Here is a 26,107-nt window from a genome sequence, read left to right as displayed (position 1 = left end):
TATCATTCAAATGAACAAACAAAGAAACCCATGAAAAGGTCATGCCAGGTTGTATCTATACCACATCATTTGAATGGACAAGATCAACACTTGGACAACCCTTGAGCCATTGTTGATCACAGATTTATTATTCGATGAATATAAACTTTATTTGTTGTAGCATCAGGACAATACCAAAACTGGTTTCCAACCTATCATTCAAATGAACAAACAAAGAAACCCATGAAAAGGTCATGCCAGGTTGTATCTATACCACATCATTTGGAGCCTAAGGTTGTGTATATCATATGACAGCTCAATACACCACATTCCCAGGAACGAACATGTCAGCTTTCTCTATAACCTCAAGAATGTCTAACCGATTGGTTCCTGTCAGGTAGGACGAGGATCCAACTGTCCCAGGGAGCGCTTATGATGACAGAGAAAGCCGCATGTGCCCTATTTGATCGCCCGAAATCGGACGAGCCTCTCCGACTTGTGTTCACGCAATCTGCATGTGACAATCGGTTCATTTCGACACAATCTCATCACTCTGGAAGTGTAAGGCGGTCAAACAGAACCAAGAAGCTCTGCTCAGGCACGCTGTACAGGAAACCGAGCTCTGCGCCACCGAGATGTGGGATCGCACTCTGCAAAGGAAGCCAAACAAAATGTCAAGGGCGATGTTATTCCATAACAAAATCATTGTTGTGAACTAAGTTGGACAAGAGCTGCACTAGTGGTTCAAGAAAAGAAAGTAAAACGCACTGGCAGGGAGCTGTACCCTCCTTCATATGACTATCCGAACACCTTAGCCTATGCAAATTGGACTTGACGGTAACACCAGATAAAATTCTGGGTACTTGGAGTTAGTCAGTTCTAACCATTCAAGGCTAGCACATTTTGTTCCATCAGCAAGAAAAACAATGTTTTGCAATCACAGATGGACTAATCTTATCTTTTCAAAAGGTATAGTGTTCTTATGACTTGTTCATTTTCCTCCAGTTGAATAGAAAATTCAACGGATCCAAAGCTGAGCCCAAAATAATCAAATACTGTTCATGAAATGAATCTTACTTCGGAAAAAATGCTCTTCACTCAGCAAACAAGCTTGTTTGCTGGTGATATAACTCATTAAAACATCAGTATTTTGACAGCTTCTAAATAGTACAATTATTTCAGCGTGGTGCTGCACATACAAAACGAAAGTGTCAGGTATTTATTTTACCTTCCCATTGAGCACCAATAGCTCACCATCCACCCATCGCGGGTTTTTGAATCCAGGTTGTGCTATTCTCCCTTGGCCTTTATAACTGGCAGTCTGAAATTTTACAAATGGATTTAGAATAAAAATATATTGCATGCAACATATATTTCGCAAAAAAAAAATATATTGCATGCAACATATATACATCTATGCTCAGGAGCACTATGCTAATGTGCTTGGACGGATCTGAAAATTAAACCTAAAGAAAATGAGTTTCACTTGACAGAATCCAAGCTGAATCATCATAGAATACATGTCATATAGACAAACATCCAAAATAGACACATTAATTGCATAACTAGGCTTACCACACCAAACTCTTCTGGATATGCACCACGATTCTCAAGGCGGCTGCCCTTCCCAACCTTAGCACGGAACGTTATCTGTAACACATTTGATGAGTTAAATAACAACGCAAGACTGTTTACAAAAGTATAAACCAAATGAATGGTTGCTAACCTGTCCAGCAGGGACACTAAGATCACCAGTCAACTTAACTGCTTCAACATACTCGAAAAACCCCACTTCATCAGTACTATTCCAGTGACCGAACTTTCGACGGAGCTGCACAACTTCAGGTCCATATGGACTAAATGCTCCTACATAGAGACCTAAATGTAGACAAGGAATCCACCTGTCAGTCTAAGAAGCAGCAGGACATCAACTTAACTGAGCAAACTTTACCATTAAATGGATCTGAGCCATTTGAGTCCGTAGTGATCCGATTAAAAATGGTATTTTCAGTCAGCTTGACTCTGGCCTTGCTCAACGTAAGCTTTAAAAGCTCCTGAACTTCTTTATTTATCTGCAGTGAGTACATCATTTCTCAATTGACATGACTAGTTGAGCAGGAATATGGTTTACAGAACTGGTGGGCAATAGACAGCTACTACCACAGCACACATGAACATGGGCCAGACAAGTCAAATTTGGGATAGAATGGATGAAACTGAACAGTTTCCTGAGTAATGACCCATTCTGAAGCAAATAACCTCTGACAGTACCGCCGCTATCCAAGGAGAAAAATATGTTAAGCCCTAAACGATGCAGACAGAATTAACTAGAACTCCATATTTTATTTATTTTGCAAAAAAAAAAGTCAAAATCCAGAGACCACCAGTTTGGCAGCGCTAGGCTAGTACAAGTCCTTGGAGCCCCCAAGCTAAATATCTTCCCACCTGACCTTTTTCCACCAGGGAAAGGGCACAATTCGCTTTGACTGAAAGCAAGGAGGTATACAACATACTGACATAGCAGTCCATTGTATCAGCGACTTTTTCCTAGTTCCTAAATAAGCAGATGTAGTAAATACAAAGTACAAAACAAATAGCAAATGACAGATGTCCCATTAATGCTTTAACAAAATATTAATATTATGTGATTTCATGAAACTGAACAAACTTTTCAAGCATATCTCAAGTTCACTCTATAAGTACCTGCCATGTACAGCTAAATTAGTGCCATTCTTACCTTTGAAGAACTCTTGGTGGTACCCCATAACGCCTTTGCAACATCAGAGGGCATGAGCTCTGATGCTAATTTAGCAGCCATATCCGCGACTTTCTGTTTTGCAGCCTTTGTTTCAGCCAGATCCCGATCAGAACCTTTTCCAGGAATGTACAGTTCAAAGGAGTCCCTTTCCAAGTTATTAATTTCAGCAGGAACTCGAACATAGGATTTTGCTCCAGCATCATCTTTATTGTGAACTACTCCACTAATGAAAAGCTTCACTTCTGGACTCTTGTCATCATTCGAGTCTGAATCTTCATCAGAAGCATCTTCCTCCTGAAATTCCTCAGTGCTAGGCTCTTCCAATGAACTCTCTGATGTGCTCTTCACATCATCTTGCACTAATTCTTCTGATGAATCTGCGACTAATTCAGTTTCCTCAGGCACATCTACATTTATTACTTGAACTTTGAACTCGGGGATTCGAGACTTGAAAAAATTCAGAACACTTTTCAACCCTTCAACGCCACTTTCCTTGGTTCTTCCAACATCTTGTACTTTCTCCTCGACGTCTTCAGTTCCTTTTAGCGTAGTATCTGTATTTGCTTCCTCTGTAATACCTTCAGGTAAAGCACTACTTTCCAGTGAACTTCCACTCTCCACCTTAACTGGGTCTTCTGTAGCTGTGGATGATATGGACGATGTACTTGAAGTTCCTTTTGTTGGTCGCAAGTGTACTACCTGTCTAATTTTTTGTAAATACAAATATCACATCTGGACACAACAGAGGTTGTTTCTCTTAACTGCCTAAAGATCATAATATATCAGCGCACCTTCATTGTATACGTCTCGTCTTCGTCTCTGACAAGGAATATCTCAAATAATGGAGACCCTGAAGATGCAGTGACCAATTGCCTGCAACATATTAAGTATTGAATAACAGTTGAAGATTATCGGGAGACTTGCTGGATTGTAACAAAAGTTGCAAAATGGAAGAAGCGGACCTTGGGCTGTAGCTCTTAGCAACATATCTCCCAACACCAGGGCTTATCCGCACAATTCTCCCAATCGAGTCATCAGTGTCCTTGGCATATCCCACCCACCAACCTACCTGAAAAAGAAATTGTTAGAACCGGTGCCGACCAGGGCAACCACTGCACATGGTGTCCGATGGAATCAAAAGGGCCTTGACCAACAATCCCTTAACAGACTACTGAATATACTGAAGTTTTTGGCTAATTTTGGAATCAACTTGGTTCCTTTTGCATAAAATAATCGTCGGGCAAGAAAATCATCTTAGCCATGATTAATTAGGACCAACAACTTGCTACTTGGCGATGGTGATTTGTTATGTATATTAGTTTTTTTTTTCAACATGAGTACATGACAGGCCCTACCATGTATATTAGAATCTGTCCCTACCAGGCGACCACAACACTTTTAGTTGGATGGAATCAGAATGACCTTTGACCAACAACCCCTTTAAGGATTGTCGAAAATCAGTATTTGGCTAATTTTGGAGCAGCCATCTCGGTCCCTTTTTGTATGTATAAGAATCGGCAAGCAAGGGTGCTATCATTAGCCATGACTGTTATTAGGACCAATAGCTTGCTAGTCGGGGATGGTGATTTGCCATGCGTATTAGCTGTTTTTCAGTATGACAGGTCGTACACATGATTCCTCTAATCCATGGAGTAACAAAAAGTATGGAGATGCAATAGTGTGACTTACCAAGCTGGTTCCGGCGAGCTTCGTCAGCCTGGACGCGTCCTGGTAGCGCTGTTCCTCTATAGCGCTCTACGAGGACCGAAACGAGTGAGGGAGACAAAATAAAATAGGGGAAGAATAAACCTAGGTAGCAATAGAAGATGGGAGCCGATACGCATCTGAACCCGAAATCGGCGGGTGCGATCGCGGAATCGAGGTAAGCAGGAGGTAAGGGCGAGGGGGAGGTAGGTTCGGTGGGTAACCTTGAGCTCTGCCATGACGTGCGCGACGGCGTCGTCGGCGGAGGCCTCGAGGATGGCGCGCTTGAGGGTGGCGGCCTCGGCGAAGTCCTCGGTGTCGACGGCCTCCTCGAGCTGGAAGCTGAGGACGGAGGCGTAGCTCTCGGCCTGGTCGACCTCGGCGAAGTGGCGGCTCCAGCGGGTCCAGTCCCAGGCGGAGGGGGACGCGGAGGCGGTGGTGCAGCGGCAGGCGGTGGTGGAGGAGGAGACGGCGCGGCGGGAGAGCACGTGCGCGGCGGAGGGCGGCGGGAGGCGGCGGGAGACCGGGAGGGGCGGCCGCGCCGCCGCCGGCGTGGCGCAGGCGGCGGGCATGGGGATTGGTGTGGTGGGGGCGCGGGGTAGAGAGAGAGAAAGAGGAGAGAGAGGGGATAGATAAGGTCGCGCGATTTGATTGGGAAGTGGCGATCGGGAGGGGCCGGTGAGCCTCCTCCTCCCCTGAGGCTGAGGTAGTCGGCCGGCCGCTGCGGGACACAGGTAGCTTTGCTTGCTTTGCTGGTGAGAAAGGTGAGAAAGAAACAAGTGTAGTTACTGCAACAAAAGACAAAAGTGTGGTTAAGTGCATCTCAAAAATAAATAAAGTGTAGTTAAGTTTAGTTCAAATTTGTATTTAAGTCGATGTCTCAAGCTTTTTTTTTTTTGGGAAATCAATATCTTCAGCTGCTAAAAATTGTCCGAGAATTTAGCAAGACCGTTAAGATGTGATCTAGGTAAGACACGATAGAAGTATATATCCGAGACAATTTTTGTCGAAGAATAGTACAACTGACGCAACCGATGGTTCAAAATTCATTTAAATCCTCGAAAAACTAACTCGCGAACTACAAGCATGGACTTCTAGTTTTTTTTACCAGTTGCTCACTGGCAGCCATCAAAAAGATATTGTATGTGATAATACTGTGTACTTTTTGTTTTCAATGAAAGAAAATCAAGCCCCTCCAAAAAAACAAAGAAAAAAAACTACAACTAAGTCGCCATTCTTTCGATGCAACACTTTAAGAACGAAGAACAGACCTAAGTCGACGTTGTCAACTCCCGCCGTGGAACATAAATTTTCATCTATGGTGTTGGTCTAATCAACCACGGCTAGAACAAAACGTCACAAAGACGACATCTTCACCAAGGTGACGATATAAGTGTGTTGTTGTTTGATCCAACTAGTTTAGGTCAGATCACGAGTTTTCACCTAACACGTGAGGTGGTGTACTTGTCACCATTTTGACCATCGATCTTCCGAGAGTTGTGCTACCACTCTTCCCAGAACATTCGTGATGTCATCCAGAGATAGCCGCAAAGCGCACACAAGAAGGTTCCCAAACCTAGCCTAGATCATAGATCAAGCAAGATTGATAGTCTTCTCATAAGATGATTCTTGCTCGATCATCGAAGCGTAGAGGGTGACGCCACTTCGATATGGATAGCCTCGTGGGAATGTCTTTGATGAGTGATGAAAACACATGAGCCGCATCGCCACATCACCTTCGAGAGATCATCCAAAGATGAAAAAAACCACCAAGCTGACCGCCTCCAATAGAAGAGTGGCCCACTGAAAGGATCGTATGTCGCACCTAGAGGGGGGTGAATAGGTGCTAACCAATTTTTAGTTCTTTTTCAATTTAGGCTTGACACAAAGGTAAATTCTCTAGATATGCAACTAAGTGAATTTACCTATATAACAAAGCTAACAACTAAGCACGATATAGCTACGCAATATATAGGAGATAGAATAGGATAGAGGTAACCGAGAGTGGAGCACGCGGAGACACGGAGATGATTCCCGTAGTTCCCTTCCTTTGCAAGAAGGTACGTCTACGTTTGGAGGAGTGTGGTTGCTACGAAAGCCAAACCTGTTGGATAATTAGGCACAATTTCCATGATTAATTCCAGAATATAAAACATGATGGCAGCAAGTACTAACATGTGAAACTCAAACATACTAGATGCATTAATCAACATGAGTAGCTGCAGCGCAAACGGTAAAGCATCCATCGCTAAACAGATCGAGATATGTCGCACGTACCGATCTGGTGGAGGTGGCGGTGGAGGTGTAGCAGATGATGTCGCAGCAGTAACGTTGTTGATGACAACGTTGTTGACGACGGGGACGACGGGTCGAAGTAGATGGCGCTGAAGACGACGGTAGGCAGCACCGCCCGACTTGGACGGAAGGCGACCCGTGATGGAGAGCTTGAGCAGTCGCGCAGAGCGCTTCCCAAAAACCTAATTCGCCCTCTCCCGTACAGGATCGCAAGGACGAGCGGTTCCGGAGACCTGCTCTCCCGTTCGCCGATGCACGTCGGCGCGCGGGATGGAGTAGGCTACGATGGCGGCGCAAGCAGAGAGAGGTGGAAACCCTAACTCGTGTATTGGATGTCTTTCTGCGGTAGCCGGGCAGGAGATTATATAGGCTCGGGAAACCCTAGGCAACGTGGGCCACGCCCACGTCGCACGAACGTTTCGAGTCGGTTACAGATAGCCCACGATCCGGGAGCGACCCGAACCGACTAACTGCGACGCGTCCGTCTAGGACTCTGTTCGTTTTCCTGAGCTGCAAAAAGTAAGGAAAGTCTCGGCTCGAGGCTCAATCCACTCACCACGAGCGCGGCGCGCGTCGTGACGTGACGTGACGTGTCGAGTCGAGTCGAGACGAGACGAGCGAGCGAGGAGGAGGAGGAGCGCGCGTGTAGCACTCCTATTCTCACTCACTTACTAGTGGTGGAACAACCCACCTTATAAGGTGGTCTAACTTCCTCCCAACTTTCCATATGGGACTAAACTTCCCACCTCTTGCCACTCCCTAGTGAGCTGCCACCAACTTGGGCTCAAACTCACAAGGCTGCCACTATGTGGGCTTTGAGATTTATAGGAAAAACTGAAATCTAATTTGGGCCACTAAAAGTGGGCCCAATATTTCAACAATCCCCCACCAGATCTCAAATCCCCATTTAGAGATTTACCAATACTCATTGCTTGTTTATATACCGGTGTTTCAGTGAGACTGTTAAGTTGAACTTCCGCCTCGAACCGTAAGCGACCTCCACTCACACTTGACCATTGGACGAAGCGGTGAATTGCACGTGTGGCGTGAACAGGGTTTCACTCAAAGCCATGACCAAGACATGGCTGCCGGTAGCCTACCCGCGGGTGAAGCATATGCGTCATACTTCATGGTCTCTTCATGAGTTTACTAGAGATCACCCAAATCTCATAGATTGCGACGTTTAACAATCGGACTCATATAGGTGTGTTATTTCAAGAATGCTCAGAGGACAAAGATCTTTGCTAAAATAGCCAACATAAACACATTAAGGCTTGTTGCCAACCTGCCTTACAGCAACTGAGAGTTGTGCATCTTCACATAGAGAGGGTTACATAATACTCTCCTCAATTAAACCAATAGTTTGTTCTTCCCAGGTCCTAATTCACGGGATCTCCGATCACAAAGGTTGGGTTACCACTATGGCGTAACATCAACGGGTCTTAAACCCATCTCCCTCGATGCACTTTCTATCACATTACGTGATAGTCCCTTTGTAAAGGGATCTGCCAGGTTTTTGTCTGTTTGAATATATGTAACAGTTATTACTCCGGAGTTTCGCAATTTCCCCGATTGTGACTTCAAACGTCTCTTGACGTGTCTTGATGACTTCGCGTTAGCCTTAGAATTGTTCACTTTGACAATTACAGTTTGATTGTCACAATTCAAAAGGATTGCCGGAACAAGTTTTTCAACCACAGGCAAGTCCATCAAGAGCTCACGCAACCATTCTGATTCAACAGTGGTTGTGTCCAAAGCAGTAAGTTCTGCTTCCATAGTTGACCTCGTCAATATGGTTTGCTTACAAGATCTCCATGACACTGCGCCACCTCCAAAAGTAAATACATACCCACTTGTGGCATACAGATCAGCTACATCTGAGATCCAATTCGAATCACTATATCCTTCAAGCACAGCTGGGTGCCCTGAATAGTGAATCCCATAACTCATTGCACCACATAGGTAGCGCATGACCCTATCAAGTGCATGCCAATGATCAGTACCCGGGTTTGACATGAACCTACTCAACTTGCTAACAGCAAAAGAGATGTCGGGTCTAGTCGCGCTCGCTAAGTACATGAGTGAGCCAACGATCTGAGAATATCTCAATTGATCTATGGCAATCCTCCGGTTCTTGCGTCTTTGTCACCCAGGATCATAAGGTGTTGAGGAAGGCTTGCTATCAATATAGCCGAACCGGCTCAAGATCTTCTCAACATAATGGGATTGCGTTAGAGTAATCCCACTCGTTCTTAATCAGCTTGATGTTCGTAATCACATCGACTTCTCCCAGATCTTTCATATCAAAGCTCTTTGACAAGAAAGACTTGACCTCGTGTATTACTTTCATGTTTGTACCAAAGATCAGAATATCATCCACATACAAACATAGTATAACACCTTCGCCCCCACCATGGCGATAGTAAACGCACTTGTCAGCCTCATTGACAACAAAGCCTACGAAGTCAAAGTTCACAAACTTCTCATGCCATTGCTTAGGTGCTTGTTTCGTGCCATATAAAGATTTCAGCAACTTGCACACCTTTCTTTCTGCACCTTTTACTACAAACCCATCAGGCTGATCCATATAGATTTCCTCTTCCAACTCTCCATTAAGGAAAGCTGTCTTTACGTCCATTTGATGAACGATAAGACCATAGGAGGCAGCCATGGATAGTAGTACTCGAATGGTGGTAAGTCTAGCGACAATTGAATAGGTGTCGAAGTAATCTTCGCCTTCTCTCTGTGTGTAGCCTTTCGCTACAAGCCGCGCCTTGTACTTTTCAATAGTACCATCAGGTCTTAGCTTCTTCTTGAACACCCATTTGCAGCCTACAGGCTTGCATCCGTGGGGTCGTTCTGACAACTCCCAAGTTCCATTAGAAAGAATCGAGTCCATCTCATTATGGACAGCTTCTTTCCAGTCATCTGCATCACGGAGATGCATATGCCTCTGCAATGGACGTGGGAGTATCATCCACAAGGTACACAATGAAATCATCACCAAAGGATTTTTCAATCCTTCGTCTCTTGCTCCGTTTAGGAGCTTCATTGTTATTCTTCTCAGTAACATTCTCATGTGATTGTTCAAAATACTCATTAGATGTACTGGACTCAGGAATTATCTCAGTAGAAATTCTAGCAATGCTATGCATATCTTTCATAGGAAACATATTCTCAAAAAATGTTGCATCACGAGATTCCATAATAGTATCAACATGCATATCAGGTACTTCAGATTGAACTACTAAAAATCTATAGCCTACACTCCGCGGAGCATAACCTAGAAAGATACAATCCACTGTCTTTGGTCCGAGTTTGCGCTTCTTAGTAATTGGAATATTGACTTTCGCCAAACATCCCCATGTGCGCAAATACGAAAGTGATGGTTTTCTCCCAGACCACTCCTCGTAAGGGGTTTTATCTTTATTCTTGTTAGGAACTCTATTCAGGACATGACATGAAGTCAATAAAGCCTCCCCCCACCATGCCTTTGATAAACCAGCAGTGGCTAACATGGAATTCACCAAGTCAGTCAGCGTGCGGTTTTTCCTCTCGGCAACCCCGTTTGATTGGGGCGAATAGGGAGGCGTCCTCTCATGAATAATGCCATGTTCCTCACAGAATTCATCAAAGATTTTAGGAAAATATTCGCCACCACGATCCGACCTAAGACGCTTGATCTTTCTCTCTAGTTGATTTTCAACTTCAGCCTTATAAATTTTAAAGTAGTCTAAAGCTTCATCTTTAGTTCGCAACAAATAAACATAGCAAAATCTAGTCGCATCATCAATCAATGTCATGAAATATCTCTTTCCACCTTTTGTCAACACACCATTCATCTCGCATAGATCGTAATGTATGAGTTCTAGAGGTGCCGGGTTTCTCTCCTCGGCCCCCTAGAGAGGCTTCCGAGGTCGCTTTGATTGCACACAACCAGGGAACGTAGAACCTTGGGCAATGGTGAAATTCGGAATTAAACTTAAACCTGATAGCCGAGACATTAAACCAAAATTAATGTGACATAAACGAGAATGCCAAACACTGGTATCATCACTAACATTGCCACATATATGGTTCACAGACTTATTACTGAAATCAGAAAGCAAAAAGCGGAACAAGCCTCCGCACTCATAGCCTTTACCAATAAATTGTCCAAACTTGGAAACAACTACTTTATTCGACTCTAAAACAACCTTAAATCCATCTCTGCATAGAAGGGATCCGCTAACGAGATTCTTGTTCATAGTAGGGACATGCTGCACGTTCTTCACCGCACGATCTTCCCGAAGTGAACTTCGCATCTACCGTGCCAACACCACGAACGAAGCATGTGACCCATTCCCCATCAAGACGGAAGAATCCCGGGCGACCTGGTAAGAAGTGAACATGGATATGTCAAGCACACACATGAACATTAGCACCTGTATCAATCCACCAACATGGAGATTGAAGTACCGAAAGAACAAGAAAGAGATTACCGTACCCATCAGCATTGCTAGCGGTCACCGTGTTGACTTGCCTCGCCTTTTTCTTGCGGTCTGCCCTCTGGACAGTCCTTAGAAAAGTGGCCAGTCTCTCCACATGTAAAGCAGCTCAGATCTGCTTTGTTTATCATCTTCTTCTTCTTGAAGGTTGTAGTCTTCATAGGCTTATTGAAGGAGGGCTTGTTATTCCCTTTGTTCTTGCTGTAGGGTTTCTTCTGCACCATGTTGGCGCTAGACTGACCCTCTCCTTTCTCAGTATTATCCTTAGCCCGAGCTTTCTCCTCAACATCAAGAGATGCTATCAGATTTTCAACTAATATCTCCTGTCTCTTGTGTTTGAGAGTTGTGGCAAAGTTCCTCCATGAAGGGGGCAACTTAGCGATGATGCATCCAGCCACAAACTTGTCAGGTAGGGCACACTTAAGGAGCTCAAGCTCTTTCGCAATGCACTGTATCTCATGAGCTTGTTCGACTACAGAACGGTTGTTAACCATCCTGATGTCATGGAAGTTCTCCATGATGTACAGTTCACTGCCTGCATCGGTTGCACCGAACTTAGCATTCAGTGCCTCCCAGAGCTCTTTACCATCTGTTATGTGCATGTACACATCACACAGACGATCAGCAAGAATGCTCAGAACGCATCCGACAAAGAGAGTATTGTTTTCCTTGAACTTGTTCTGATCTTGATCAGATATAGTTCCTTCAGGTAAACCATCAGTAACATCGAACACTTTCAGATGAGTAAGCCAGAGCATGGCCTTATACTGCCATCTCTTAAAGTGCACACCGGTAAACTTATCCGGCCTCAGTGCATCGGAAAAACCAGCCATTGTTAACTCAGGAAATTGCCTACAATTAGGTTTTTGGATTGTTGGATAATTAGGCACAATTTCCATGATTAATTCCAGAATATAAAACATGATGGCAGCAAGTACTAACATGTGAAACTCAAACATACTAGATGCATTAATCAACATGAGTAGCAGCAGCGCAAACGGTAAAGCATCCATCGCTAAACAGATCGAGATATGTCGCACGTACCGATCTGGTGGAGGTGGCGGTGGAGGTGTAGCAGATGATGTCGCAGCAGTAACGTTGTTGATGACAACGTTGTTGACGACGGGGACGACGGGTCGAAGTAGATGGCGCTGAAGACGACGGTAGGCAGCACCGCCCGACTTGGACGGAAGGCGACCCGTGATGGAGAGCTTGAGCAGTCGCGCAGAGCGCTTCCCAAAAACCTAATTCGCCCTCTCCCGTACAGGATCGCAAGGACGAGCGGTTCCGGAGACCTGCTCTCCCGTTCGCCGATGCACGTCGGCGCGCGGGATGGAGTAGGCTACGATGGCGGCGCAAGCAGAGAGAGGTGGAAACCCTAACTCGTGTATTGGATGTCTTTCTGCGGTAGCCGGGCAGGAGATTATATAGGCTCGGGAAACCCTAGGCAACGTGGGCCACGCCCACGTCGCACGAACGTTTCGAGTCGGTTACAGATAGCCCACGATCCGGGAGCGACCCGAACCGACTAACTGCGACGCGTCCGTCTAGGACTCTGTTCGTTTTCCTGAGCTGCAAAAAGTAAGGAAAGTCTCGGCTCGAGGCTCAATCCACTCACCACGAGCGCGGCGCGCGTCGTGACGTGTCGAGTCGAGTCGAGTCGAGACGAGACGAGCGAGCGAGGAGGAGGAGGAGCGCGCGTGTAGCACTCCTATTCTCACTCACTTACTAGTGGTGGAACAACCCACCTTATAAGGTGGTCTAACTTCCTCCCAACTTTCCATGTGGGACTAAACTTCCCACCTCTTGCCACTCCCTAGTGAGCTGCCACCAACTTGGGCTCAAACTCACAAGGCTGCCACTATGTGGGCTTTGAGATTTATAGGAAAAACTGAAATCTAATTTGGGCCACTAAAAGTGGGCCCAATATTTCAACAAAACCAACAACCACGAAGGCTTCACTCAGATCTCATGTGATCTCCTGTGAGCAACGCCACGAAGGCCTAGCCCACTTCCACTAAGGGATTTCCTCGAGGCGGAAACCGGGCCTTTACAAGGTTCTTGGGGCACACATCCACAACCAAATTGGAGGCTCCCAAATCTGTAACAACACAACAATCAACAACAATACATCAACAACAATCAACTAGGGATCCAAAGGGGAACACTAGCAAGAGGGCCCTCAAGCATATGAGGGTGAAATGTAAATCGCTTCGGTGAGGATGTAGATCGGTGTCTTCTCCTTCGAATCTCCAAAGATCAAGAGCTTTGGTTGGATGAGGGAGGAGATCTTGCAAATCTTGAGTTCTTGAGGTGGCTCTAATGGTGGTGAGACTTGGCAGAATTTTGTGCAATGATTGAGCAAAGAGGAAGGTAGAAGAAGGGGGGTATAAATACCCCCTCTCAAAATCCAGCCGTTGGTGACTTTCGAGGGCCGGATAATCCGGCCTGAGTTGGGGCCGGCTAATCCGGCCCCCCGGAAAAATCCGGCCCTGGAGAAAAACCGGCCAAATGTCCGGCCAAAAGTCCGGCCCCATGCCAGGGAAGTACTGAGCCGCGACGCCTCTGGTCCTTAGCCAAATTTTGGGAAATATCCGGCCCGGATTATCCGGCCTGGTGATTCTGTTTCAGCTTCCTTTTGACTCGTTTTTCCACACAAGTCACTCGTATACATGTATCTATATAATCCCTGCACCACTTCATCAAACATTAGTGTATCACATACATTGACATCAAACACACAAAACAGATTGTGAGAGATGTTCTCCACCGACTGATGTTGGCGATGCCAAAGGGGGAGGGCGGTGCTAGCAGTGAGTTGTATGAAACATATACAATGGCCTGGAAGCACCTTCCTTTACCGCTCATCGAATTCCCATCGAAACCGCCAAGGAGGGTGGCCGACTGCCGCAACGACACGGGCTTTGCCCAACGGTTCACTAGCATCATCAGTGCCAAGGAGAGTTCTAAGATGGGAAGGCGAGTGGCAGCCGCTAGGATTTGCTTACCGGTTGGGCTGCAAATTTGTGCAAGTTTAAGGGTGCGTTTGGCATATTACGGTTACTCTTGTTTTTGCCTATTGTAGTGTTTGTTTGACCTGCTTTCGCTTATTTTGCGTATATTGTTAAATAATAAATTATAATCGTAGCCAAACATATAGTTCAACAACCTCAATTTGAGCCTAAATCGCAAGTGAGATGATATTTTTATTAAAAAGTTATAATACTCCTCGCAAAACAAAAGCTTTTTCATAATAAATGTAATAAATGTAGTACTTAACTCCAGGAAGAATATTGTAACAAACTAACAACCGGTGTACATGATTCATTTAATCATTTCACATGAAGTTCATAGATTTTTAAGTTTGAAATCAGACCCGCCGACGCAGCCTTAATCCGGCAACGTTGCGTCCCGCCTCACCGTTGCTTCCTCTTCCTCCATTCTTGCACTAACGGAAGATAGTGAATAGTACGTGATGCCTTTTGGTGAGATCTTTGATGATGTTGGCCCATGCCCACGAGGCCACAATGCATGAAGGATCATCTCCTTTGCCATGCCTGCATACGCTTGCTACGTACAGATCGAAAGCTGGTACGTGTAGCTCGTAGGGACGCTGCATGACTAATTGGTATGGCGTAGGTTTCACGTTTCCATGAAAGCCATGCAACATTATGCTCTAGAAACCTTTATTTCCAGCTCATAAAAAGACTCATATGGTCATTGGCAATTGAGACGAGAAGATGAGTAACCTTCAATCCGAAGCTCGCTTGAGTTAGTCAGTCATACCGATCAGATAAAGGAGCGATGCCATTTTGCACAAAGTCCACGTGAGCTATTCTCACTCGTGGTAGTTTGGTCGTGGGCTATCCAAACGTTTCGTTGTTGACGTTTGGAGGAAAACGATCTTACCCCTTTGGGAACATCGGTTGCATGTTATATAGAGATGGAAAAGCTCCATCTGTGGCATATACAAGGAAGCAGATTACATATGGTAAGGCAAGGAAAGGAAAGGAGACAATCATATATGTGACCGTTGGAATATAGTTGTTGGTGTATTACACCATATGTTGTACCTGGTCCATACATGATGTGTACAACAATATTTGATCTAACATTCGTTTCTTGTTGGTTTGATAGGCTTGGACAGCACGGTGACTTCATCACAGAAAAAAAAATCGAAAATTTTGACTAAAGCGATTTTCACAACTATTTTGACTAGTTAGGACATATCCGTCCTCTTGTTTTTCAAAATAAATGGTCGAATGCCTGAATGCCATCTAGTAAGATGCCGAGGTCTCTTTGATTCAAAATATTTTAGTATGAGATATGTAGGAGGGAGTGGACAAATGGAGATTGAGCTACATGTAGCTCTTTATTATCAAACATTCAAAATTCATATTTTAAAGTTTTAAAAAAATCTAGGAAAAAATTATAAGTAGCTAATGATGTACACTACAAAACTACGAAATCTCAATATGAACTTTAAGTAGCTAATGATGTACACTACAAAACTACGAAATCTCAATATGAACTTTTCAATATTTTAGTCTACACAAAAATGACAAATTATGACAAATTATAGTGTTGAAATGTTATACCGTTGAAATGTGCATTGTTCACTATAAAATTTGTCAGATTTTATTATTTTTATGTAGTTTAGAATACAAAGTATTTTGTATTGAGATTTTGCATGTTTGTAGTCTACATAAATGGCTACCTCTAGAATTTTGTGTCATATTTTTTAAAAATTTAAAATATTTCCGAGTGATTGAAAATAAATGGCCACATTTAGTTCGACCTCCGTTTTGAGTTTTGAATTTCCCATATGTAGGAAACTAACCTTTTTGAAACTTTTATTTGTTATCTATTTAATTATAAGTTGGAGTCCATAGGAATTTTTCGAAAGATTACTTTGCACTGTAATTTAAAATAAACTTTTCCATCTACACAAAGCTTTTCGAAAATAATTCCTTGTGTTTGGTGCAATCAGACACAATTCAATATGAATCCAATCACACAAGAATCGAGTGGGCACGACACCGAAATCTTGTGCTTGTCTTCACTGTTACTAAAACGATTTGAACGACCATGACGAGATAAGGAGCAGAATACGGGAGAGGGTGGTTGATTGGGATGGTCTATCACGCTTGTCATGACCTCCCCCACATTGGACTGGGGCTTACCAGGGTATAGTGCGAGTAACACTAGGATCTCCCCCAAGATTAGAGGAGAGCACATAGCATGTGACACTAGTGGTAGCTAGTAGCGGCAACCGACCATATTGAACCATATTGTGGAAGGAAGGTGGGTTATGCTTAGAAGTAGATGATGCAATAAGGCGTAGATGTGGTGGGGAGCTCGCGTATACATGCGCCACAATCAGGTACAAATGAGAGTGTAAGAACATGTGAGTTCACATGGTGCATAGAGGATGGATGCAGGGTCGAGAGAGTGAATGCGAGGAGCTAGTTCATGGGATCGTGATAGGGTGCAGACGTCGTGATCAGGCGTAGTTTGAAGATGCTTCATGCAACAACGTAATGAATCATTGATGTAATGTATAAATGACTACTTGTTGTATTAAAACTAGTTGGACTAATTAGAAAAAATATTATGGGGCTTATGGGACATCCCATAAAAGCTATCTTATTTTGTCCTTCAATTTTCAAGTGAGAGGTGGACACAATTTTGTTTCGATTAATTTATTTCGTTTTATTTCGTAGAAGGTGAGCAACCCAATCCTGATGATTCCACATTAATTTCTTCATAGTGGCAACAACGAGGGCTTTGATGTATCCTGTCCCCGGTATTATCGTTTAGCGAGATAAGACGAACCAACACAAATGACTCTCAACTATTTATATTAAATATTATTACTTATTTAATTGTATTGTCACTAGATCTTAGATGACTAGTATGTGGAGATTTTATATCCTTACACACGATCTCAAGTAGTATTTGTTTGTGTTGTATCAAAAAATATTAATTGCAAAAGTGCCATGGTAGCATCATTCCTAGAGTCCATTGTTGCCCAAATACATTCGTTACAAAAGTAGAACCCTCGGATATTATGCTAATGTTAACTTTTTTTGGTATGCTAAACTAGTTTCACACTAAATCTAAGAAAATCATAGAAATTTTGGCATCATACATACTAATTTCTACCACTTAATTAGGGGCACTATAGTGTCTTTTTATATAAAAAAAATGTCAATTTAGTATCTTCAAGAATCTTACTCGGTGGTTCTACAATGTATTCATAGGCGGAGCCAGATATATACATGGGTTTACATATATATGTACACCTACTACTTCTTTGAACAAGTTTACCTCTATATTACGTATATACTTGACAATATATTTATGATAATCAGAATGTTTAAGTTTTTTTCTTGGATCCATGTAAACTCATTTTATAAAATCTGGCTTCACCACTCGATGTGAACGTTTTATATTTGGTTGGTGCTCGATGAGCCAATTTTTTGTTTGATTGGGAAGACAATAAGAGGTTGACCACCATATTTGGGTGTGGCTTGAGAGATGAATAGTGTTGTGTGACCTTTTTGTTAACCTGGTGAGATCACACCCATAGCATGTAACATTGACAAAGTAACCAACCACATGTGAAATTTAAGCTAAACTTCAACATCATGTCCGAAAATATTCCCATATATCAGATTTGTTAGGTATATAGAAAAAATGTAAGTCTACAATATTTCCATATGACAGATTTGGTTAGGTATATAGGAAAAAAAATATGCAAGTGTACAATACCAAATGCGTGCAATGTGAAATAATTTTCATAATCGATTTAATAATATCGACTTGATATGATAAAAAAGTCGTAATAATAGCTCTATCTATAAAAAAAGATGTCGCGAGTTTGTCTAAATTTTGATGTAGTGTATACCAAAATCATATGTCTACTTAAGCAAAAACAAGAGGTAAATATTCTTCAAATATGAACTCATCAATAAGTTTACGAAATACCTAACCCACATAGACAACACAAACACACATATATAATAGGTTAGTTCATAAAGCATAAATGACAAAGCTTACCCTACCACAAGATCACATGATCAAAAGTGGTACAACCTTTCTTCTTCATGTGTTGACCAACTTGAATTCAATCTTCACTCTTAGTTTTGGTCAACCTTGTATCTCCCCATGCTCTATCATAATATCTTGAGGCACATAAAGAACTCTTAATTTGATTGCATGCACTAAACCTTAGTCAATCATAGCTCAACTCATGAGACTATCATGACACCGGCTTAGAGCCATAACTTGAATTCATCTCTTGAAATCAAAATATCAAGATCTTGATCATATAATATTGTTCTCTTAAATCGATGATTTTGAATCTAGTACTAAAAGTATATCTTTATCTTCATGACATCCACGTGCTCTAAGAGGTTGACCACCACTGTATTTGGTTGTTGCTTGAGAGATGGATAGTGTTGTGGTGTGGTGACCTTTTTGTTGACGTGGTGAGATCACACCAATAGCATGTAACATTGACAAAGTAACCAGCTAGATACGAAATTTAAGCTAAACTTCAAAAATCATGTCCGAACATATTCCCATATGCTAGACTTGTTTAGGTATGTAGGAAAAAAATGTAAGTCTACAATATTTCCATATAACAGATTTGGTTAGGTATATAGGAAAAAATACGCAAATCTACAATACCAAATGCGTGCAATATGAAAATAATTTTCATAATTGAATTGATAATATCGACTTGATATGAGAAAATGTCGTAATAAAAAAAAGATGTCACAAGTTTATTTAATTTTTTGATGTAGTATATAGATACATCCGATTTTAGATAAACCTCCGACATCTATTTATGGATAGAGCGAGTATATGTACTACTCCCATCATCCAAAGATAAGTGTTTTATTTTTTCATAGATATAAATGTTACAACTGAAATTTGTGTAGAGACATCCAAACCTAGACAAAACTAAAACACATTTTTTTGCGGGTTAAGATGCTTATTTTAAACTTTGAATGGAGGTACTTCGTACTAACCTTCCGAAAAAGTGAGCTAATTGAACTAATCTTGCTCTTTTACCCGAAAAAACAACCTGGCGCTAGTAAGTGCGATTCAAATCAAATAGGATGCATTCGATTGGATTCATGCCCCACGCCGTGGCAGTGGCGGCCAGCGCCACGCCACCTACCTGTCGCCTTCATTTCCATCCCCCACCTCGTGACCTCCCACCAATTCCATGATTCGCTTCCAAAATTTCCAATTCCACTTTCCGAAGTATGTGAAGTCCGAAGAGGAAACTGCCGAAGAACCCAAAGGAGAAGAAATATACTACGAGTAACTAGATCTTTTCGAAGAAATCTGAGTAGTGGTAACAACAACTTGACATGGAACCCTGCATTCCATTAAACTAGAGGCATAGCCAAATCTCTAGCCACAATCACACTTACATTGTTTGGTACATCCATAGGAGGCCATTACCAGCATTACCCAAGGCTCCCAGTGCTGCCATAGCTTGTGCTGCTTTATTACACACACAACGACATAAAACAAATGAAACTGACGTGAAATTCAGTGTAGCGAGCATCTTAGCATCCCTCATGAGTACACCAATTGGCGAACGGTTGTAGCCATTGCTGTTGAGAGCCTGCACCAGTCCTTGGCAGTCCGACTCTATGACTTTGCGGGACATGCCCCAGTTCATCGCTGTCGTCAGCCTCTGAATGCAGGCTTCCGCCTCTGTATAAATCGCACTCTGCGGGAACTGCAAAAGGCCTGCCCGTGCTCCTACAGCCTTACCGTCATGGTCACGCACAACGAAACCCCAACACTTATTCAGCGGATCAGAAGTGAATGCCTCATCAATATTCATCTTCACCTCATCCCTACACGGTTTCTTTGATGTAACTTGTCCTCGGCATTATCATTTAGTAAGTCACGACAAAACAACACAAATGATTCTCAAATATTTATATTAAACATCCTTACTTGTTTACATTATATAGTTATTAAATCTTAATTAAGGAGTATTTACAAATTTATATGTTTTACACACAAATTCAAGTAGTATCTGTTTGTGTTGTATACAAAAATATTAGCCGAACAAGTGTAGTGGTAACATCATTTCTAGAGTCCATTGTTGCGGCATATACAACGTTACAAAAGTAGAACCCTGAGAGATTATGCTAATGTTGAAACTTTCGGCATGCTAAACTAGTTTCACCCTAAATCTAAGAAAATCATAGAAATTTTGACATCATAGATACTAATTTGTACCGCTTAGATGCACTATAGTTTCTTTATAAATTCCTTGTTGTCAATTTAGTATCTTCAAGAATCTTACTCGAGGGTTCTACAATGTATGCATGGATGGAGCCAGATATGTACATGGGTTTACATGTGTACACCTTATTATTTTTGGGGAAAAGCTTTACCTCTATATTAAGTATGTACTTACAATATATTTATGATAAATCCGAACTTTGACTATTTTTGTATCTATGTAGACTGGTTATATTCCCCCGTCCCGGTGTTGGAGATATGCCCAAGAGGCAATAATAAATGGTTATTATAATATATCTTTGTGTTTATGATAATGTTTACATACCATGCTATAATTGTATTAACCGAAACATTGATACATGTGTGTTATGTAAACAACAAGGAGTCCCTAGTAAAGCCTCTTGTATAACTAGCTTGTTGATTAATAGATGATCATGGTTTCGTGGATGTTATTAATAATAAGGTTATGTCATTAATGAATGATGTAATGGACACACCCAAATTAAGCGTAGCATAAGATCACGTCATTAAGTTATTTGCTATAAGCTTTTGATACATAGTTACCTAGTCCTTTCGACCATGAGATCATGTAAATCACTTATGTCGGAAGGTTACTTTGATTACATCAAACGCCACTGCGTAAATGGGTGGTTATAAAGGTGGGATTAAGTATCCGGAAAGTATGAGTTGAGGCATATGGATCAACAGTGGGATTTGTCCATCCCGATGACGGATAGATATACTCTGGGCACTCTCGGTGGAATGTCGTCTAATTAGCTTGCAAGCATATGAATGGTTCATAAGAGACCACATACCACGGTACGAGTAAAGAGTACTTGTCAGGAGACGAGGTTGAACGAGGTATAGAGATACCGATGATCAAACCTCGGACAAGTAAAATATCGCGTGGCAAAGGGAATCGGTATCGTATGTGAATGGTTCAGTCGATCACTAAAGTCATCGTTGAATATGTGGGAGCCATTATGGATCTCTAGATCCCGCTATTGGTTATTGGTCAGAGAGAGGTCTCAACCATATCTGCATAGTTCGCGAACCGTAGGGTGACACACTTAAGGTTTGATGTCGTTTAAGTAGATATGAAATATGGAATGGAGTTCGAAGTTTTGTTCGGAGTCTCGGATGGGATCCAGGACATCACGAGGAGGTCCGGAATGGTCCAGAGAATAAGATTCATATATAGGAAGTCATATTCCAAGTTTGGAAATGATCCGGTGCATTTATGGCAGGTTCTAGAAAGTTCTAGAAAAGTCCGGAAGAAATCACCATGGAAAGTGGAGTCCCGGAGGGACTCCACCTTGCATGGCCATCCAAACCCTAAAGGGTGGAGTCCCAGGTGGACTCCACCATAGGTGGCCGGCCACCCCACCTAAAGGAAAGGTGGGAGTCCCACCTTGGGTAGGACTCCCTCCTTGAGTAGGTTTCCCACCTATGGGAGGTTTTGTTGTTGGGGTCTTATTCGAAGACTTGGACTACAACTCTTGGGGATTTCCACCTATATAATGAGGAGAAGAGGGAGGGGCAGCCACTCTTGGCCGCACCACCTAGGGCTGCCCATGGCCGGCACCCTACTCCCCTCTCTCTCTCCCAAACCCTAGCGCCCCTCCTCTACATATTACTCCCGCAGCGCATAGGCGAAGCCCTGCCGGAGTTCTCCACCACCACCACCACCACCACGCCGTCGTGCTGCCGGGATTCCAAGGAGGATCTACTACTTCCGCTGCCCGCTGGAACGGGGAGAAGGACGTCGTCTTCATCAACACCGTACGTGTGACCGAGTACGGAGGTGTGATGCGTGCAGTTAACACACGTCCGTTGGGAACCCCAAGAGGAAGGTGTGATGCGTACAGTTGCAAGTTTTCCCTCAGAAAAGAAACCAAGGTTTATCGAACCAGTAGGAGCCAAGAAGCACGTTGAAGGTTGATGGCGGCGGAGTGTAGTGCGGCGCAACACCAGGGATTCCGGCGCCAACGTGGAACCTGCACAACACAATCACAGAACTTTGCCCCAACGTAACAGTGAGGTTGTCAATCTCACCGGCTTGCTGTAAACAAAGGATTAAACGTATTGTATGGAAGATGATGATTGTTTGCGAAGAACAGTAAAGAACAATTGCAGTAGATTGTATTTCAGATGTAAAGAATTGGACCTGGGTCCACAGTTCACTAGTGGTGTCTCTCCCATAAGATAAGCAGATGTTGGGTGAACAAATTACAGTTGGGCAATTGACAAATAAAGAAGGCATAACAATGCACATACATATATCATGATGAGTACTATGAGATTTAATCAGGGCATTACGACAAAGTACATAGACCGCTATCCAGCATGCATCTATGCCTAAAAAGTCCACCTTCAGGTTATCATCCGAACCCCCTCCAGTATTAAGTTGCAAACAACAGACAATTGCATTAAGTATGGTGCGTAATGTAATCAACACAAATATCCTTAGACAAAGCATCGATGTTTTATCCCTAGTGGCAACAGCACATCCACAACCTTAGAACTTTTTGTCATCGTCCTGCATTTAATGGAGGCATGAACCCACTATCGAGCATAAATACCCCCTCTTGGAGTCACAAGTATCAACTTGGCCAGAGCCTCTACTAGCAACGGAGAGCATGCAAGAACATAAATAACATATATGATAGATTGATAATCAACTTGACATAGTATTCAATATTCATCGGATCCCAACACACACAACATGAAGGATTACAAATAGATGATCTTGATCATGATAGGCAGCTCACAAGATCTAACATGATAGCACAATGAGGAGAAGACAACCATCTAGCTACTGCTATGGACCCATAGTCCAGGGGTGAACTACTCACACATCGATCCGGAGGCGATCATGGCGATGAAGAGACCTCCGGGAGATGATTCCCCGCTCCGGCAGGGTGCCGGAGGCGATCTCCTGAATCCCCCGAGATGGGATTGGCAGCGGCGGCATCTCTGGAAGGTTTTCCGTATCGTGGCTCTCGGTACTGGGGGTTTCGCGACGAAGACCTTAAGTAGGCGGAAGGGCAGGTCAAGGGGCGTCACGGGGGGCCCACACAACAGGGCCGCGCGGGCCCCCTGTTGGCCGCGCCGCCCTACTGTGGCGGCGCCCCGTGGCCCCACTTCGTTTCCTCTCCGGAATTCTGGAAGCTTCGTGCAAAAATAGGACCCTGGGCGTTGATTTCGTCCAATTCCGAGAATATTTCCTTACTAGGATTTCTGAAACCAAAAACAACAGAAAACAGCAACTGGCTCTTCGGCATCTCGTCAATAGGTTAGTACCGGAAAATGCATAAATATGACATATAATGTGTATAAAACATGTGAGTATCATCATAAAAGTAGCATGGAACATAAGAAATTATAGATACGTTTGAGACGTATCAAGCATCCCCAAGCTTAGTTCCTACTCGCCCTCGAGTAGGTAAACGATAACAAAGATAATTTCTGAAGTGACATGCTATCATAATCTTGATCATACTATTGTAAAGCATGTGAGATGAATGCAGCGATTTGAAGCAATGATGAAGATAATGAGTAAACAAATGAATCATATAGCAAAGACTTTTCATGAATAATACTTTCAAGACAAGCATCAATAAGACTTGCATAAGAGTTACTCATAAATCAATAGATTCAAAGTAAAGGCATTGAAGCAACACAAAGGAAGATATAAGTTTCAGCGGTTGCTTTCAACTTTAACATGTATATCTCATGGATAATTGTCAACACAAAGTAATATAACAAGTGCAATAGGTAAACATGTAAGAATCAATGCACACAGTTGATACAAGTGTTTGCTTCTAGGATAGAAGGAATAGGCAAACTGACTCAACAATAAAGTAGAAGATAGGCCCTTCGCAGAGGGAAGCATTGATTACTATATTTATGCTAGAGCTTTTCATTTTGAAAACAAGAAACAATTTTGTCAACGGTAGTAATAAAGCATATGTGTTATGTATAAGATATCCTATAAGTTGCAAGCCTCATGCATAGTATACCAATAGTGCTCGCACCTTGTCCTAATTAGCTTGGATTAACACGGATTATCATTGCATTGCATATGTTTCAACCAAGTGTCACAAAGGGGTACCTCTATGCCGCCTGTACAAAGGTCTAAGGAGAAAGCTCGCATTGGATTTCTCGCTTTTGATTATTCTCAACTTAGACATCCATACCGGGACAACATAGACAACAGATAATGGACTCCTCTTTAATGCATAAGCATTCAACAACAATTAAAATTCTCATAAGAGATTGAGGATTAGTTGTCCACACTGAAACTTCCACCATGAATCATGGCTTTAGTTAGCGGCCCAATGTTCTTCTCTAACAGTATGCATACTCAAACCATTTGATCATGAAAATCGCTCTTACTTCAGACAAGACGAACATGCATAGCAACTCACATGATATTCAACAAAGGTAAAGTTGATGGCGTCCCCAGAAAACATGGTTACCGCTCAACAAGCAACTTATTAAGAAATAAGACACATAAGTACATATTCTTCACCACAATAATTTTTAAGGCTATTTTGTCCCATGAGCTATATATTGCAAAGACAAAGAATAGAATTTTTAAAGGTAGCACTCAAGTAATTTACTTTGGAATGGCGGAGAAATACCATGTAGTAGGTAGGTATGGTGGACACAAATGGCATAGTTTTTGGCTCAAGGATTTGGATGCACGAGAAGAATTCCTCTCAATACAAGGCTAGGCTAGCAAGGTTGTTTGAAGCAAACTCAAGTATAAAAGGTGCAGCAAAGCTCACATATGAACATATTGTAACTATTATAAGACTTTACATTGTCTCCTTGTTGTTCAAACACCTCAACCAGAAAATATCTAGACTCTAGAGATCAATCATGCAAACCAAATTTTAACAAGCTCTATGTAGTTCTTCATTAATGGGTACAAGGTACATGATGCAAGAGCTTAAACAAGATCTATATGAGCACAACAATTGCCGAGTATCAAATTATTCAAGACATTATACCATTTACCACATGCGGCATTTTCCGTTTCCAACCATATAACAATGAATGAAGTAGTTCAACTTTCGCAATGAACATTAAAGATAAAGCTAAGAACATATTTGTTCATACGAAATAGCGGAGCGTGTCTCTCTCCCAAACAAAGAATGCTAGGATCCGATTGTTGCGGTCAAAACCCACCGGCGGGCGCGACGGGCAACACAGTAGAGCCGGGAACAACTTAGGGCTGCGGCTGGCCCTGGTCCCTCCGAGCGACGGCCCGCAAAGCCTCTGGTACACACGTTCGATGCTGATGCAAGGGCGTGCCACCTGACCTATACCTGGTCAGGAAGGTGATGGAGATGCCTCGCTTAGTTTCCTGCATGGCATACACGTAAACATTAAATACGAGCCTCGATCGGCTCTCAGGTTATCCTGTGAATCGGCTCAAGGAGCCGATCCACCCATGATTCGTACGAGGTGCACGAATATATGGTGGTCCTGCTTGATCAAGATAAAGCTAAAGCGATCTACGACGATTTAGGGTTTTCACCGCATAATCGGATCATCCTACTCACGATTGGGCCTCGCGGCCACGCACGGTGAT

The 26,107-nt window shown here is 42.8% G+C and overlaps 1 protein-coding gene across 1 annotated transcript; it reads right to left on the bottom strand.

The window, feature by feature from the left end:
- Positions 1 to 109: 109 nt before the first annotated feature.
- On the bottom strand, positions 110 to 5,120 carry LOC127340672 (protein EXECUTER 2, chloroplastic). Its single transcript, XM_051366409.2, has 10 exons — positions 4,666 to 5,120; positions 4,427 to 4,492; positions 3,700 to 3,806; positions 3,529 to 3,610; positions 2,717 to 3,436; positions 1,931 to 2,051; positions 1,706 to 1,857; positions 1,555 to 1,629; positions 1,208 to 1,300; positions 110 to 629 (listed from the first exon to the last, which is right to left on the bottom strand). Exons 1-10 carry the CDS (start codon positions 5,011 to 5,013, stop codon positions 528 to 530), a joined length of 1,866 nt encoding a protein of 621 aa, XP_051222369.1. The 5' UTR covers positions 5,014 to 5,120; the 3' UTR covers positions 110 to 527.
- Between the last annotated feature and the right edge of the window lie 20,987 nt (positions 5,121 to 26,107).

This window comes from Lolium perenne, chromosome 3 (genome assembly GCF_019359855.2).
Source record: "Lolium perenne isolate Kyuss_39 chromosome 3, Kyuss_2.0, whole genome shotgun sequence".
Taxonomy (NCBI): Eukaryota; Viridiplantae; Streptophyta; class Magnoliopsida; order Poales; family Poaceae; genus Lolium; species Lolium perenne.
This window is presented reverse-complemented; position numbering and strand designations above follow the sequence as displayed.

Coding starts and splice junctions, on each gene's coding strand:
- LOC127340672 (XM_051366409.2), bottom strand. CDS start 5,013: ATGCCCGCCGCCTGCGCCACGCCGGCGGCGGCGCGGCCGCCCCTCCCG. Junction 1,630..1,705: donor TTAGTGTCCCTGCTGGACAG/GTTAGCAACCAT, acceptor AATGTGTTACAG/ATAACGTTCCGTGCTAAGGT. Junction 630..1,207: donor TATTGGTGCTCAATGGGAAG/GTAAAATAAATA, acceptor CTTCCTTTGCAG/AGTGCGATCCCACATCTCGG.